Genomic DNA, 18,132 nt, shown 5'->3' on the forward strand with positions numbered 1-18,132 from the left:
GGGCCCCATAACTCTTAGTTGGGAGGGGAGGTACTGTGCTGTGCATTGTAGGATGTTTAGCAGCATTCTTGGCCTCCCTCCCAAGTCGTGACAATCCAAATATTGTCAAGTGTCCTCTGGAGGGGCAAAGTCGCCCAGGTTGAGAACCACTGGTTTCCCTGATTGCAAAAGCCACATTTTCAACAGCTGGGTACTTCTGCCTTCCTGGGGAGGGGCCTGGGCCTGCTGCCACTGCTCTGGTTGCCTGCTCCAGATGGCGTGGCAGAAAGGGGAAAATATTTGCCCGAGGCTCCCCCAAGGGCCTGTGTCTGCTTTGCCTCCCCCTGCCCTCTCCCAGCCCCCTTTCCATACGTGCACACCAGGCCTGCAAGTTTTCCAACCTGGCCCCCCTTCCTGGCCCCTGGCCTGCCTGTCAGCTGCAGTCTCAGCAGCTGGCCAGCTCTGGGCGAAGGGCAAATATTTACAGCTCCACAGCTCACCCAGGACCTCACAGGCACACAAAAGACTGGTGTGAGCCTTCGAATCACCAAAACAGAGGGCAAAGCTTGGTCTTCAATCAGGCGCCAGATTTAGGGTGAAGGAGTTCCCGAGTTTCTACTGTTTATGCTGTCATCTGGACTTCCTTCATCGTTTTAAGTGACGCTTATTTATAAATAAGCCATTCACTGCCCCAGAGTTTATGCATCATTTATTGTTGAGCTAGTTTATTATTTCTTCCTAACTTTCTGTTTTCTTTCTGGAGTGTTTGGGTAAAATCTCTCTCAGAATCAAAAATATGATACTTGAATCAAAACTGTGGATATTTTTGAGGCTCTGTTGGGTTAGTGGGTAGCATAAAGAAGGATGTTAAGCTTAGGGACAAGATGTTGATTTTGAACTTAAGGAGAAAGGTTTGTTCTGGAGTTGGAGCCCTGCTTGGAAATTTGACGAACCTCAGTGCCAGCCTTGAGAACAGCAAAGGATGTTCTAGCCCAGAAGCTGCCCTAGATAGGCCTCAGACCCAGGCTGGCCTCAGCTGAGGCCTTAGGGAAACTTGCTGTCTCTCCTTGCCCCGAAATTAACCCCCAGTGGCCCTTACTGAACACTTTTGCTGTTCCTGGGTCAACCATAAAACTCCTCCCATTGGAAGCTGTTTAAGAACTTGTTTATTTCATTGGGCCGGCTCTCTGCTCCTGCTGGGTACTGTTTATGCACTTCTAAAAGGCAGAAGGATTTGTATGTCCTGGAAACTCTCATGCGCAACATTTTTATTTTCTTTTTAAAATAAGCCCTAATGTTTGCTTCTCTGTTATAAGCTGAAGGAGATTAGAAACACCTAGATTTTCAGTACCAGCTCTTCAGCAGCCTAGAACTTGCACAAATGATGTGGCATTCTTTAAATTATCTTAGGTTTCAGTTTTTTTGACACCTGCTGAGCGCTTAGGGTTTGTTAGTGCTGTAGCAGCATAGATGTTATCTCTTCTGTTTTACCATGTGAGCTATATTAAGGATTCTCAAGGCTTAGCGTGATTGGAGTCACTGGAGAGCCTAACACAGATTCGTGAGTCTCACCCCTAGAGATTCTGATCCATTAGGGCTGGCCAGGGGCCTGATACTCTGCATTTTCAATGAGCTCCCAGATGATGCTGGTCCTTTAAGTAGCTGCTAAACTAGACGAAGAGCTTACGCTCAGGTAGATATAGACCAAACATGTATTGGTCTTCACACAGTTATGGTTTCGCTGATCATTGTCTAAACACCTTCCTAAATTTCTTAAGACCAGGATAAAATTTTAAAACCCAGACTGCCTGGGCCAGGCACGGTGGCTCACGCCTGTAATCCCAGCACTTTGGGAGGCCGAGGCAGGTGGATCACGAGGTCAGGAGATCGAGACCATCCTGGCTAACACAGTGAAACCCCGTCTCTACTAAAAATACAAAAAATTAGCCGGGCGCGGTGGCAGGCGCCAGTAGTCCCAGCTACTCGGGAGGCTGAGGCAGGAGAATTGGCGTGAATCCGGGAGGCGGAGCTTGCAGTAAGCCGAGATAGCACCACTGCACTCCAGCCTGGGTGCCTGGGTGAAAGAACAAGACTCCGTCTCAAAAAAAAAAAAAAAAAAAAAACCCCAGACTGCCTAGCAGTTAAATGACAGATAATCATAGCCTAGACAGGCATCTCTGATCTCACTGAGGCCACATCTGAGCTGCAACAGACTTGGGATTGCTACACTTGAGTAAGTTAAGGAGTTCTGCTCCCAGCTTCAGTTTCCCACCCTGACTTACCCCTCTGATTCTTAGAGCAAAAGCACTCCAAAGCAAACATCTTTTTTGCTTTTCTTTCTGGGAAAGGAACAATTCTGGACGTAACTTTCCTTGGGTTGATTGAAAAACTTGAGATACATCCTCGATACCTTTTGTTCTTTAACCTCCCATCCAGTCTGTCTTTGAATCCTGTGGATTTTACCTCCTAAATACATTTTGAATCTATTCGTAGCTCTCCAGCTCACTCAAATGACCACCTTGGTCCAAACCAGAGTTTCTGAATCAGCACTACCAACATTTTGGAATGGATAATTCTTTGTGGGTGTGTTGGTGGTCGTGGTGGTAGTGGTGATGGGGGTGGGAGGCTGACCTGTGCATTGGAGGATGTTTAGCAACATCCCCGGCATCTGCCTACCTACTAGAGGCTAGTAGCACTTTCCAAGTAGTATCAACAATATTTCTGGATGTTGCCAAACATCCTTGGGGGGAAAAACTGGCCTTTGTCTCAAACACTCTTGCCTGGACCATAACTCTTTCCTCTACAAATCGTCTTGCTCCTCTTCAGTTCCTTCTTTACCTAGCATCAGGAATTAATCTTTTATAAATGTGTATCTTTTTTCACTCTCCCTCAAGCCTCCTATGCTGTCCCATTTCTCTTGGTTGGCTATAAGGTCCAACATGGTCTGGATCCTACTGGTTTCCACCTGCCTGGATTCTTCTCCCCTTCATCCTCTTCTCTCAGCTTGTCATGTCTCTGAGAGTCGATGCATGTGCCCCTAAGCTCCTTTTTGCCTCCAAGCCTTTGCGCTTGCTCTTCTGTCTACCTGGAACAGTCTTACCAAGTACTCTGCACTAAATAACCTGCAAATTTTCCACCTCTCCCCTCTTGCCCACAGCCTTTCTGTCTGCACGTAGGATTTGCATATCACTAGACAATCATTCTTTCTATTCTCATCTCAGCTGAAGCATCACTACCTCTAGGAAGCCAGGCCTCACAGACTACATGTGGAGCCCTGAGACTCTTACTTTGGTTATCCTCCTGCATGGCATTTATCATAGCTGTAACTACATAAGTGGAAGAGTCTGTCTTGTCCAGTGCCCTGTCTATGGCACTAATCCATCGCCATGTGCACTGTAAGCTCTTGATATGTATTCATTTGGTGGTAAGTTCAAGATTGAAAGGCCTGTCTTGGCAGTCATCAAAACTTTTCAGGTTGCTAACCAAAAGTGGGCTGGTGTTTAAAAAGAATGAGTTTCTCCGTGATGCCCCAGTTAACAAAATTGTTTCCAGGTTTAGGGGAGGCATTATTTTTGTTCCACTAGATCCACCCAGATCAAGTTTTATAAAGCCCCAAATCCCAGAAACTATTTTGTCCTTTTCAGAACTGGAAATAAGTAAATCTGATAGACAATTGTATCAAAAGGTGTTCCAGATGTCCAAACACTTTGTAATGTATCTATTAGAGTATTCACCATGAAGTAAATTTTGTTTCTGAAAAGCTCCTGCTTAGAGCCATTCCGTAGTATATCTAACAAAACAGCCCACTTCTGCTAAAAAAAAAGTTATAGATTGTCACTTCTATTTCATTTCTGTGATTTATAAGGAAAATTAGGATTTGGTTTACAAATATGTTACCCAGCTACACTGGATTAAATGACTATAACAAGACAATTTGAATTGGCAATTCTTTTGAGATTTGTCTGTAAGTGGCTGTTTCTGTGTTCAGAAATGGTGCTTGCCTTACTATAAAAATATTTGATGAGTAAGAATCTATTTATAAGGCAATTATGCATTGGACCGTAGACCAAGGAGCTTAAAAGGAAAGAAAATAATATTCATTGAGTTCCACTGGGTGCCATACACTTAAGGTGCTTTCTGTATGTGCATATGTTATCTTCTCCATGTTCTTCATTAGATAGACCTCTTTTTTTAATGGAAGTGGCAGATTATGAAAGATTAAGGCTAGAAGTTAGATTATAAATGTAGAGCTGGAATTTGAACCCAGTGTTGCCCATCTCCGAGCTCACGCTTACCAAAATAAGAAAAGAATTTTTTCCTGGGGCAGTGCCCTTCTCTGAAGTCTCACACAGGCTTTCAAAGCACCATAATTATATATGCCAAGTACTGTTTGGATTGGAGGTGTACATGCATTATTTTATTTCATCCTCAGAAAGACCCTGCAAGATAGGTGCTCTTACCCATGACTCTTTCCTTCCATTTTACAGATGAAAAAACAGAAGCTCAGAAAGTTAAATAACTTGCCAAGTGTCCTCCACTGGCTCATGTTAGTTTGCCTGTTGGCTTCTGGTCCATGAAATGTTTTCATCCCATACCATGTTCCCATTTACATAGGGCCAGTGTAGAGCACATGGAGTACAAAACAAAACAGATCCTGGCTGTGAAAGAGATTTAGGCCCGGCGCGGTGGCTCACGCCTGTAATCTCAACACTTTGGGAGGCCTAGCCAGGAAGATCACTTGAGGTCAGGAGTTTGAGATCAGTCCAGCCAACATGGTGAAACCCAGTCTCTGCCAAAAATACGAAAATTAGATGTGCTTGTGCACACTTGTAGTCCCAGCTGCTGGGGAGGCTGAGGCAGGAGAATCGCTTGAACTCTGGAGGCAGAGGTTGCTGTGAGCCAAGACCAGATCGTGCCAGTGCACTCCAGCCAGGGCAACAGAGTGAGACCCTGTTAAAAAAAAAAAAAAAAATAGAGAGATTTAGGCAAAAAGATGATGTCCTGGATGAAATATGTGCACATCTCTTTAATTTTTATCCTGGTAATTTTAAGAGTGGTTAACAGTAGGAATGAAGTGAAGTTCTTCCGAATGTATTCTGCCGTTTAGCTCCTCACATTCTCATACTCCTAGTGCCAGGCCCTGTGGTGGGCACCGTTGGACAGAAAGGTAAAATTGAGCAGCTTTAACCAAGGGGATCAATCAGACACCCACGTATGCCTTTGAAAGCACAAGTCTTACTATTCTTTGCTCACCCAAGCTTTTATGCCATGGGTTAGCCTCTGTCTCCCCATGACTAATAGTGTCCTAATAAGCCTGTTACAATAAGAAAGGGAAGTGGTATAACATAATGATTACTCTTGTAAAGAAAATAACTACCAGATGGACCTGAGAAGCCATCTTTCTCGCTCATTCCATCCATATATTTACAGGGAATTTAAAGAGCAGAGGCACTGCGTAATCTTTGTATGTTGCAGGCCTTGCAGCCACCCCATCCCCAGGAAGGGCAGTGATGAGCTTTTTCCCTGGTATCGGCAGTGTGTGTGCAGAGAAGAGTGCTGGGCAGGAGATCACCCCTAGTATTTTGCTAAAAGCTGTTTTTAGGTGCCCCGTGTCTTTGCTGTGTTTGGATAGGTGAGGGATGAAGTCCCATCGAATTGTGGGTCAAGGTTAGATGCAGGCCTTGGGTCCACAGGCTGACTCCAAGGTACCCTGAATAGAGCTAGTGTATTGTATGTGGTTAGTATCCATATCCTGGGATCAGCAATATTGGGGTTCATGTGTTCCCTTTGCCCTGTTGTTGAGGACCGCTGGGAGGCTCTTCTAACCTTTAAGCCTTAATTGCCTCACCTCTAAAATGGGATCATAATATGCCTGTTGTTAGGGTTGTTATTAAGATGAAATGAGATGATGTACATAAGGGCACAGTAAGTCTTATCAAGCATTTCTTGACCATCTATTAAGTGCTGGACACCGGTAGGATTTTAACATTTTTTTCAAATAAATCACTGAAGAAAGTTTAGGAATTTAAAGTGGTTGTTATCTAGAAGAAAAGAGATTGTTACTCAAAGATTCGGTTTCATTGTAAGCCTCCTGCTGCCCCTGAGTAACCCATTCTCTGGATTTCTATCCTCTGTTTTGCAGTGGTGGAAATGTGTGAAAGAGGGATATTCAAGTTCATTTGGGCTAAGATGTAAAGATGGAGGGCTAAAGCTTATGAGTAACATGTGGGTTACAGAGTTGTTTATATTTTTTCCACCCAAATGAACAAAGCTAAGGAGAGACTGGCCAGACAAACCTCCTACCTTCATGTAAGCAAGTGCACTTATGGTTTTATAGATGAGTAGCCTCTGCTTTCTATCTTAGTCTATTTGTGTTGATATGAAGAAATACCTGAGGCTGGGTAATTTATAAAGAAAGAGGTTTATTTGGCTCATGGTCCTGCAGGTTGCACAAGAAACATGGCACCAGCTTGTGCTCAGGTTCTGGTGAGGGCCTCAGGCTGCTTCCGATCATGGCAGAAGGCAAAGGCTAGCCTGCATGTGCAGAGATTACATGGAGAGAAAAGAGGCAATGGAGAGAGAGAGGAGAGAAGTTCCAGGCTCTTTTAACAACCAGCTCTTGCAAGAACTAATAGAGCGGAGCTGACTCACTGCCCACCACCACCCTGGGACAGCAGTAATCTCTTCATTAGGTGTCCACCCCCATAACCCAAACACGTCCCATTAGACTCCACCTCCAATGTTGGAATTAGATATCAACATCAGATTTGGGGGGACAGTCATCCAAACTATAGCACTTTTTTTTTAAATTTCGGGAAGAAAATGCTTCTAGTTGGTAATTTGATGTATACCTTTGAAAACCACTCTGTCTTAGTCCATTTAGGCTGCTGTAACAAACATATGAGAAATTGGATAGCTTATAAACAACAGAAATTTATTTCTCGTAATTTTGGAGGCTAGGAACCCCTAGATCACGGTGCTAGCAGATTCAGGGTCTGGTGAGGACCCACTTTCTGATTCATAGATGGCTGTCTTTCTGCTGTTGTGCTCACATAGTAGAAAGGGTGAGGGATCTCTCTTGGGCCCCTTTATAAGGGCACTCATCCCTAATCACATCCCAAAGGCCCCACCTGCTAATACCATCACTTTGGGAATTAGGATTTCAACATATGAATTTTGAGGGCACATAAACATTCAGATCATAGCACACCCCATAATTAAGGGGAAGTGTTAAGATGCTGTAACACCTTAAAGGTTTGTTGGTGTCATTTTTGATGAAGCATTGCTTGTGGTTGTTCACCAGAAAAGCAGATGAGTCAGTGACAAAAATGAGAGAGAAAATTTGAAATCAAGCTCATGGAAATAAAAAATTAGACCTTTATGGATTTTTTCACGTTGTGTAAATATAGTAGCAGACTTTTTTAAACTAGGAAAGTACTGAAACGTCTTCTCATATTAGTTTTCAAAAATATCTTGTTTGGCCTAGGACTGTGTGAGCTATTGTGCAGATATTATGACTCTGGAAAAGCTCTTGTTTTTTTTTCTACCTGTTCCCTCATGCCCTTTGTCTCCCTTCATTCTCTCTACACCTTTTTTTAATGACAGAAACATCCTGTTAATACTTTTGTTGAGTGTCTCATCCAATTTCAACTTAATTTCAAGCACCATCCTTACGACTACCTTCAGTCTTAGGCTTTGGAACAGTTTCCTTTTATGTTCTTCTGCAAGAATCACTTCCTTAGAGCTGGGTTGAATTACAAGGCAAGGCTGGTCCAAACTGCTTCACCATTAATAATTTTAAAAGTTTTAACTACAAAGAGAACAAAAGCATCTGAGCGTAGGGCGTGAAGACATCACCAGTTCTTCAATCCAGAATTTCTGGCAGCCAGCTCTACCTCTTGGTCCCCTCAACCCCCATCTCTGCACATTTTTGCCTGGAAACAGCCAAATATACAGTGCTTTCATTTCACTAGTCTACAGACAGAGCTGTTTCCCAGCTGTGTGAAGACTAGTGAGTTTTTGTGAGCTTTACATAATCTGAGGCTGCGAGGTGTTACATCACACAGACTAGCGGTCAGTCAGTTACATTTCTCAAAACCCACTGGACAGCTTTCTGGTCTAGCCGGTTCTCTGCTGTGAGTCCCACAACAGACATCATTAGGCAACACCTGTCCTTAGGCAGAAAAGGAGTTTTTAAAAAGAGTCCACATTGACAGTGGCGTGGATGGACCCTGTGAACCACCACACTGATTACGAGATGTCTTGTGTCCAAGCTTTTGAGGCTGGATGGTTTGGAGGAGAATGGTGACAGAGTAATACTAAAGAGAAAAGGGACTTTGCCTATGGATGGTTCACATTCTTGGATGCTTAAAAAAATGCAGCCTCATAAGATGTCTTTTTGACATTCAAATTACATTCAATTTTTGATTTTCCACTGTGACTTTTCTTCCCCCAACCAATTCTTACCCAATTAGACCTTGAGTTGAAAGCTGAGAAGATTATTTGGGGTAATTTTAACATCGATCTAATAGTTACATGTTCAAATATAATAGCAAAGCTTCTTTTAAACAAAATCAACTGTGTCTTCTTGAAAAGTGGGCTTGCATTTCTGCTTGTGACTTGGCTTAGGCACTTTGGATGGTTCATGTCAGTGTTAAGGTCTGGATACCCACAACCCCTTCTCCAAGGTTAATATGTCCCTGCCTTTTCTCAATCCTAAAGACCTAAGCTTATCCCAGGGAGATCCTACGTTGCATTAGGGGCCCAGCTAACCCCTTGAATTGGGTTTGCGTGGGGGCTAGGGTGCTAAGGATCTGATAGAGCTTCCTGACCAGCCCAAGGAAACAGATGTCACTGGGCTCCAGAATATGACCAGAACCACCCTTCTGCACCCTGCATCCCAGGTTCTTGTTGAGAACTCCTCAGTCTTCTGTGTCAGGATTACTGAAGGGAAGAGGCACTTGCCCTTTGGGAAGAGTTACTGAATAGAAGGCAACTCTGTGAAAGCTGCCAAGAAGGTGCCACTCCATTTCCATTTGTTGTTGTTTTTCCTCTGTTCTTCACCTTCTTTTCGTACCAACCCATCAAGACCCACTGATATGGTAGAACTTGGAGCAGTCTATAGTGTGTAGCAATCCCCAAGTACCCTGTACTCCCAGACTCCCCGGCTCGTTTCTGCCTCCACTGTTCCTAAGTTCACCATTTCTTAGCCTTGATGTTTCTCCTATCCTGTTGTGAGCCAAAATCTGTTTCCCATCCCCTTTGATCCTGTGGCCATCCCCTTAAAGGTGTGACCATGTTATGTATGTGATTTCCCCTTCTCCTGGCCCACAGTCCACTTGGTCAGTATCATCTCCCTGTCTTATCTGTGCTCTACTGAAAGTCCAAGCTGAGCTGCTCCCCTCATCTTCCTTCCCATGTCTCCTCCCACCACCTTCAGAATAAAAATTGTCTACCTGGTGGTCACTCCACTGGTCCCCTAAAATGTGCCTCTCTTTTTCCAGTCATAGAAAAAGATAGATACAGTTAGGAATATATAATGATATTTATTTACTTAGCTTTCAAGCCCCAGCTCTTCCAAACTTGCTTTAGACTAAGTTAAAGCGAGATTAGGCATTCTCCATTACCTAGATTTTGTAGAAGAGTAATGTATGTGGGAAAAGAGCATCGTGACCTTGGTATTGAGCTATGTGTATGTCCAGCGTAGCACTGTGCCTTGTGTTTTGGGTGCTAATTATTGGCCAGATGCCATACTGAGGCAGTCTTTGGGTATCTGTCTATCTCAGTCATGCATCCTAGTAACCTGGTGACATGAGAACTGGTGACATGAGAAGGAACCATTATCATTCCCTTTCTGTGGATGAGGACACATCTCAGGTTCTGACTCTGATGATGCACCAATCTGAGATGCCTGAAGATATCTTAAGTCCAGCCCTGAACTCAGAGAATCTCTCTCAAGGGACAATTAAGACAATGTCCAAAACACATTTCTCAGCCAGACAGCATCTTGCAAAGAATGTTTTTGAACAACCAAGTTCACCTTCTGTGCTTCCTTGCCAGACGCAAGGGACATAATGGTCCGAGAACTTAACCATTATGCTGCTCCTGTCATGGCATAATAGTCTTATACTTTTCAGGGTATAATAGACATTCTTAATCTTTGCAATTATTATTTCATAGTCCAAAGAAGCCTTACTTAAAACTCTAATTGCCGGATGAATTAATTGTCTGATCCTTCATGCCAGGCTCAGTCTTTGGAGGCAGAAGGATTTAGAATAGGGTGCAAACATTTACCAGCACAGTACAAAGATCGTAGGCACCAGAGTCACATGTGGACCTGGGTTCCAATCATGACCTTCCCACTTTGCCACTTTGTGATCGTGAGCAAGTGTGTGATTTTCCCCGAGCCTCAGTTTTTCCAGGTTTAGAGCATTGATACAATGCCTGCTTCGGAAGGCAAGTGTGTTTGTTGGCTTATCAGTTTCTATGAAGTTGGGTTCATTTCCCTCTTTGTTTTACTATGTTTCGAGACCATTGCAAATCATGGATTATGATAAACTACCCAAACAGACCAATATTGGTTAAATTTTCCTGTAAGTGAAAGATGCTGCTGCCTGTCACAGTTACCATGTCTGTGAACAGTCGGGAAAGCAGCTTTGATAAGAGCCTTTGCCCTTATCCCATTTACACCTCTTTTCAATTGGTGGGATGTAATTGAATGATAATTATTTAAGTACCCTCTATCCTGAAGCATTTTGACCCTAGGAACAGGTTAAATGGTTAAGCAGAGGTTAATGTTAACATGTTAAATGTTTTATATGAAGATATCTGTTTACCATCTCAATTAATACTTCTTGTGAAAAATTAGAAGTTAAACTAAAGTAATTAAGGTTGTTTGTGGGGAAAGGAGTGAAGAGGAAAAACCAGAATCAAGTAGTCAAAGAATAGCAAATAACCTTTGGTAATTAGTTGGAGAAATGAAAGGAATTCAGCCCAGACTGAACATTTTCTTTTATCCCTCCCTGCATCCTGTGTTGAATCTTCTACATGTTGCTTTACTACTGCAAATCAACTCTAAAATAGGCAATGCAACCTAAAGCCAATGTCTGACCCTTGTGGACAGTAGACTAGATCAAGATGCTTATAGAAAATAAGGACACCCTTGTTTCTCCCCAGCATTGCATCTGGCAAGGAAGCATAGAAGTTAACTTAGTTGTTCAGAAACATTCTTTGCAAGATGCTGTTTGGTTGAGGAATGTTGTATTTCAGACATTGTCTTAATTGTCCCTTGGGAGAGATCTCTGAGGTCAGGGCTGGACTTAGATGTCTTCACACATCTCAGATTGGTTCCTTTGGAGATAAATAGTTCAGTAAACAGTTTGGAATTTTGTTCTGATACTGGCCTCCTGGGTAAGCCCTCCTTTGATAAGTTCCTTTTTGGAATTTCAACAATAAAACCATCTTGAACAGGACCTAAGATGTTGCTAACCTATGTGGAATTATTTTTTATATTCTACACAGAAAGAGAGTAGTATAGAAGTGTAATTAAGATGTAGGATTGGGAAGTATGGGTCTGAATCCCAGCTCAACATTTTACTAGCTCCTTTGCATGGGACAACTTTCTTAATCATTTTCCCTCAGTCTTCCCACCTATATCATGAGGATGGTAATAGTGCAATTTTTAAGATTGGTTGGATTAAAAAATGAAATAAAGCACTTAAATTGTCAGTATAGTTTCTGGCACATAGTTTGCAGCCAGTAAATGTTAGCTGTTATCATTTTCAATGCAATGTAATAAGATTATTTTCTTCTTTTTTTCTTGAATAAGTGGTTATCACACAGTAGATTGAAGACCAATCTTTTAAATCATGTGATTGTGCATTCTTCTTTGTGCATCACTTGAGATTGTCAAACTAAAGCCATCTGCCTTGGATTACTGTGTAACTGTGCAGTTTCTATCATTGATTAATTATGAAAGCCAGACATGTAAGATATGTAAGATAACTTGCCAAATTCCCATGTATTTCTAACTTTTCACCCCTTTAAGATAGCAAAGTAAGAAATGGACTTAGTGAGATTTTCAGCTTCCTAAGTAGAAAGATAGAAACTTTCAATTTGAAAATCATGTTTATATCTCAAAACTATTAGGTTGTTTCTGGATTTTCTTTTAGAGCAGTGAAAGTTATTGCCTATTGGCTGGGCGCGGTGACTCACGCCTGTAATCCCAGCACTTTGGGAGGCCGAGGCGGGTGGATCATGAGGTCAGGAGATCAAGACCATCTTGGCTAACATGGTGAAACCCCGTCTCTACTAAAGAAATACAAAAAATTAGCCGGGCGCGGTGGCAGGCGCCTGTAGTCGCAGCTACTTGGGAGGCTGAGATAGGAGAATGGCGTCAACCCGGGAGGCGGAGCTTGCAGTGAGCCGAGATCGTGCCACTGCAGTCCAGCCTGGGCGAAAGAGCGAGACTCCATCTCAAAAAAAAAAAAAAAAAAAAGAAGGAAAGTTGTTATTGCTTATTAACTTGTTACAGTTCAAATTGGTTATAAAGAGGGATAGTGTTGATAGATGCTTTTGATGGTGGTGCTGTTTATCAGAACATTTTTTAAAAACCAATAGGCTGTCATTAAAGAGGCTCTGCTGTTTTTCGTTGGGTACAGTAACTTGATAGAGACTAGCTTCTTTTTTATATATAATTCTGTATTTTATATATGAAGTGACTCTTAAGAAATGAATGTTGTGTTGTCCTTATAGGACACCTGGTTCTTTCATCAGAAACAGAGTATCTTTTTCTCATAATAAATTGTCATTTTTGTTTTTACAGTGTATTTCTAATTGGTGTTTAGGCTCACAAGAAAGTTCTGAAAATATCTTTAATTTGGTTGTATAATAACTACTCGTGAGAAAGGGGTTGTGCTTAAGACTTTAAGCATGGAGATAATTCTACATGGTGAAGCCCATTGATCTTTCATAATTTTTTTTTTTTTTAGCTCTACTGGGCACAGTTCTCCTGGCAAAATGTGAAACCAGAGTTGCACATTGACAGCCATAGCAATAAATGAAGCGGTGCTCCAGGAAACTCACAGGGCACTGCAGGTGGAAACAGTACTTTCCTTTGCCAGTGTGGTTGAGTCAGAGAGTTGCATTCATGCCTTTCACATATGGCCATTTATTTCCCCAGAAAAGGTAGAAGACAAAAGTTTGAGCAGAAAGCAAAAATATCAGAGTAAAATCTCTCTTGTCATAAGCTGTGAGTGTTATTTTTAAAACAGCTTATTAAATATTTTATATTTAAAAGACATACCACATTTGAATACTACCATGTTTAAATAGAAAATGTTAAGTGAAGCAAATGCCGATTTATAGGCAGTACACAGGCTGTGCTGTTTTGCATGTCATCCATATAATTGAAAACATGTCAAAGGTGTATCAGCGAGTTGAATGTTTATGTCAAAGAATATTACGTGACAGTTTTCACATAAGGTTAAATCTATTTTTATCTGTCTGCTGTCACTTGAGAGTGTTAGTTGAGAACAGTCTCCCTGGCATCTCTGTTGCCTTTGACTGTCGAACATTACGCTCTGTGACCTGCCTGGGTCACTTCTACTTGTTTGATTTAAAGGTCACATTGACCAGCCTTAAACAGAGTGCTCTCTGTTAAACAGCTCTGCGTCTCGTGTGGATTGGACAATAATTACTTTGTGAAAATGCCACATCCCCCTTTTCAGTAAGATTCAGGATTTTTTGTTTTCTGTGTGTGTTTGCATCTCACTTTTCATGCACTATTTTTCCCCAAGTCTCCCAAACAGAGATGGCTATTGATGGGCCATGCATGCACTCACACTTCCGAAAGGATTGCTATTTGAACCTCTCATGACATGACATGACATGAATGCTGCTGTTGAGAATGGTTGAGAAACAAAGTAGCCGTCTAGACAGCCTGCATATGATGGGCTGGTCGAAAGAAAGATGCATTTGCAGTCCAAGGTGTCATTCATAGAAAATGTTCATTGGGCATGTCTGGACATCTCCAGACATTCTTAGGTGGTCATTCCAGGGTTAGATGGTATCTAGAAATGTTTATAAGCTCTTAAACACAAGACAGAATTTCAGATTGGGTTCCAGAAGTTTCCTTAGTTAAAATTCCCAAAAGATAACAGAATTTGTAATGATTAGCTGAGTAGTCCCTGAGTACACTTAGATAGAAGGAAAATTCCTACAATCTGTTCCCTGTTGGTACATAAAAGTTTGATCTCATTTGTTACCTGCAGGGTGAAGAAACCAAAAGCCTGACTCTTGTCCTGCATCGGGACTCTGGCTCCCTGGGATTCAATATTATTGGTGGCCGGCCGAGTGTGGTATGTCAGTTACTAAAATGTGTTTTTCCTTTTCCTGGTGTAGCTGGAAAGAGAGGTCAAGGTTTGAAGGGGACAGTGAGGAGCAGGAAACCTTGCTCACTTCATTCTGCTCTCTGTCATTAGAGAATTCATTGGCTATCTAACATCTTCACACTTAGGGATTTTTATTGCATAGTTTCCTAAAACAGCATTGGCCTAGTAATATAACAACTAATTTAAACTGTTTGGTTTTGGGGGTGCATTTCTTTTTTTTGTTAGGGAGTACATTTCTGTTTGTATTGTATAGCAGTTGGGCTGAATGAAGTTGCCTGAGATGTGTGCAGTTGGAACTGGGTAACCAGCCACCGTCCTAGACCGAGCTGGAGTGTGGGCTCCAGACTGGAAGCCTGATCTTGAGTTCTGCTCTGTCAGCTGTTCATTAGAGACAATTCTCTAATTTGTGGGTGACTGCATCCCTTTGCTTTCTCTTCCCACTGCAGCTCTTTGACCACCACATTGATCAGCAGACCCTCCTTTAGAAAGAAGAGGCCGAATTCAAATCTGTCAGTTTAATTATGGGGAAAATGTTCAAAGAATGGGCTCCGGAGAGTAGCACTGGATGTGTTTCAGAATCTCACATTTGAAGGGGGATTATCTGAATATGTCCCATCCCTTACCCTTTTCTTTTCCTGACCATCTCCTTGTTTATTAGCTTAAAAGGAAAATAGTTAAAGGAAAGCAAAAGAAAACAAAAATCTTTCATTCAACAAATAAGTATTGAACATAGGCTGTTTGCTAAGGGCCAGGAGATACAATGGAAGCCAGAAAGACTGAGGCCCTGTGGTCACTGAGTCCTGGTGGGGATGTCAGACAAGAAACAAGTGAATACAATAATTACAGATTGGATTGGAAGATGAAGGATAAAAAATGGGAGGATGGCACATGGCAGATACCAGCCAAGAAGCAAAGGGTATCATTAGCTTGGGTTATCAGGAAAGACAAGAGGAGATCGTAGTAAGCAGAAACCTCAAGGACGAGAAGATGCCAGCCATCCAGATAGGAATATGTGTGCCCTGCCCTCATGGAGCTCACCTCCAGATGGGGAGACTGATGAGTTGGGAGAGCATAGCACTGCTTTCATTGATGTACTCTGTGCCTGCCCACAGCTAATGATACCTTGGGATGAGTTAACCCTGCGGGAGGAGGTGTCCTGGGGAGGGGCCATTGGAGCTGAGTTCAGAAGGTTGAACAGGAGTTTTCTAGATCAGAGGACCGTATTTTGTTTGTATATATAATGCGTACACACTACCAAAGGAATACTTTATGTGCCTTATAAAAAGTTAAATACAAAAGGGAGTATTTTAAATAATGAAATTAAAATATAACTTTGAATAAAATGTCAAGTATGTTCTCCTGCCATTCCAATGCATTGTGTTATATGCATTCACCTGTGAAGACCCCTGAGCTAGAGGAAAGCGGTTGGATGCTGGGGTTTTGCAGGTGTTGGGACTGGAGCTCATACATACAGGTGTTCCTGCCTGGAGCAGGAACAGAGTTGGGAACTGGGGGAGCTGCAAGTAAGCAGAGTGTGGAAAGAGTTGAGGGATGGGCAGGGAAGTGGTCAGAAAGAGGGCTGGTGAAGAAAACAAGGGCTTGACCCCAAAGGGCCTAAGTCTTGAGTCTGGGATTTAAATTACCTAGGGCGGGAGTGGCCAACACATGGCTTCAGTTGAAGGGAGTGACACAAAGAGATTGATGATTAAATTCCCTTTGCTTTTAGCCCATTCCACAGTTTCAAAAACAAACAAACAATGGTTTATTATAAGAAATGACAACTTAATTTTGTGATTTGTAGTTGTTAAAATGATTAACATTATCTGTCTTATCAAACATACATATAAAAACGAACATTTTAAATGGTGAGAATAAATTATAAATATGAGGGTAGATGGGGACAGGGATAATTCCCACTTTATTGAGCCTCAGGGATGTGATCACATGGTTGTGTTTCTTGCATTCTCTCCGTGGAATTCTTAAAAACTATAGAACCACGTGAGGTTGGTATATTTTTGTTTTTACCTTTTACTGGTTGTCTGAGATCCCAGGCTGCATGTCATCATGTGCTGTTCTGATTTAGTCCTTGCTGCCAGGGGTCCTCCACATTCTCCAGCCTTAGGAGGGACTGAGGGAGCAAACTGCACTCAAATATCTAGACATTTGGCTCCAGGAAGCAGCAGGGTCAGACTTGAGCCCGTGGGTCAGAACATGAGCCCACGTTCTACAACTTACCATCAAGAACATGTTTTGCCGTTTAGCACAGATGAGTTGGCCGTTCCTTGTTTACACTCATAATTATTCCTCCGCCCTTTGTTACCAGTTTTGAGAAACAACTTCAATAAATTAAGATTCACTTCACAATTAGATGTTTCACAAGCTATAGCAAACAAAAGAACCCAAACCAAGAAGACCTATTCTCTGCCCCAGGTCTAAACCACACCAAAGCCTAATGTTGGAAATTGCTCAAAATGGAGAGGCCTGTGGCCAAGTGATTGTTGGGAAACCTACTATGTTAAACCCAGTGAAGATGGTGTTCAGTTTCCACACTCACCAGGGCAAAGTGACATTCCAGCCCCACTGGAATACAGTTCTTCCCTGTGCTTACCAAAGAGCAGGTTTAAGTTACTTTCTTTTTCTTTTTTACAAAAGGTGCTTTAAGTACAAGCCAGACCTGATTTTGTAGCTTGCATTAGTATTTTCAATTTATGTGGTCTCTTTGCAAGAACTGCCTGCATGGCCTCCAGAGGAAAATTTAATTCCATGTGCGTGTGTTTGCCATAGTGTTTTTCAGAATTTGTCCTGATTAGCAGAAATAGCATCATGAAACCTGTATGTGTTCTGCACTATTGCCTAGAAAATCTGGCAGGTCATTGAGTACATGCTAAAAAGCCAAGATGAGCAACAACGCACACACGTTGTTAGTTACTAGAAGAATACAGTACAAATGATGTCTGTGTTTCCCAAGGAATTCCCGTGTTAGATGCTTGTTTGGGTTGTGAAATAGCCTAGCCATAGCTCTGACATAAGGCTTTTCATTGCGTGATCAGTATGCAATACTCTTAGCAAAATCATATCATTCATTTTTTATTCCTCATAACCCTAAAGAAACAGCAGCTAGTCTGTTGTATCAAACTTTCACTTAAGCCTTTGGGAAGTGTACTTTATTGTTAGGTACCCTTGCTATGAAAACAATCCCCTTTCGTTTCTCTCTTACTCAAGGCAGCAAAACAAAATAAATTCCAAGTCATATTAGTTGACCTTGATAAATAGCTCTAACTAACTCTGAGGAGAGGAGCCAAACAAACTAAGAATAAAGAGATACCTTTTAAGAGAAAAATCTAGCTTTTTTTTTTTTTTGAGACGGTGGTCTCACTCTGCCACCCAGCTTGGAGTGCAATGGCACAATCTTGGCTCACTGCAACCTCTGCCTCCCAGGCTCAAGCCATCCTCCCGCCTTAGCCTCCCGAGTAGCTGGGACCATAAATGCTCGGCTAATTTTTTGTATTGGTAGAGATGGGGTTTCACCATGTTGCCCAGGCTGGTCTTGAAATTCCTGAGCTCAGGTGATCCACCAGCCTCGGCCTCACAAAGCGCTGGGATTGCAGGTGTGAGCTGCCATGCCCGGCCTGCATTATGTGCTTTTTGCATCCTTCCCCACCCCTCACCACTGTCTCAATCTAATCTAACTGCTGGTGTTTGTTCTTGCTTCTTCCTCTCTAATTTTTGCTTGAACTTTCTAGTACTCCTCAAGAGTTATTAC

General features: G+C 42.2%; 1 protein-coding gene across 1 annotated transcript in view; it reads left to right on the forward strand.

Annotated features, from left to right (window-relative positions):
- The window catches only part of PDZRN3 (PDZ domain containing ring finger 3), a 243,732-nt gene that overhangs the window by 2,263 nt on the left and 223,337 nt on the right, over nt 1–18,132 (forward strand). Inside the window, exon 2 of the mRNA XM_055259306.2 lies at nt 14,250–14,336. Within this exon, the coding sequence (XP_055115281.1) occupies nt 14,250–14,336 (87 nt within the window). The remainder of the gene's footprint in view (nt 1–14,249; nt 14,337–18,132) is intronic.

This window comes from Symphalangus syndactylus, chromosome 21 (genome assembly GCF_028878055.3).
Source record: "Symphalangus syndactylus isolate Jambi chromosome 21, NHGRI_mSymSyn1-v2.1_pri, whole genome shotgun sequence".
In the NCBI taxonomy this organism is placed as follows: Eukaryota; Metazoa; Chordata; class Mammalia; order Primates; family Hylobatidae; genus Symphalangus; species Symphalangus syndactylus.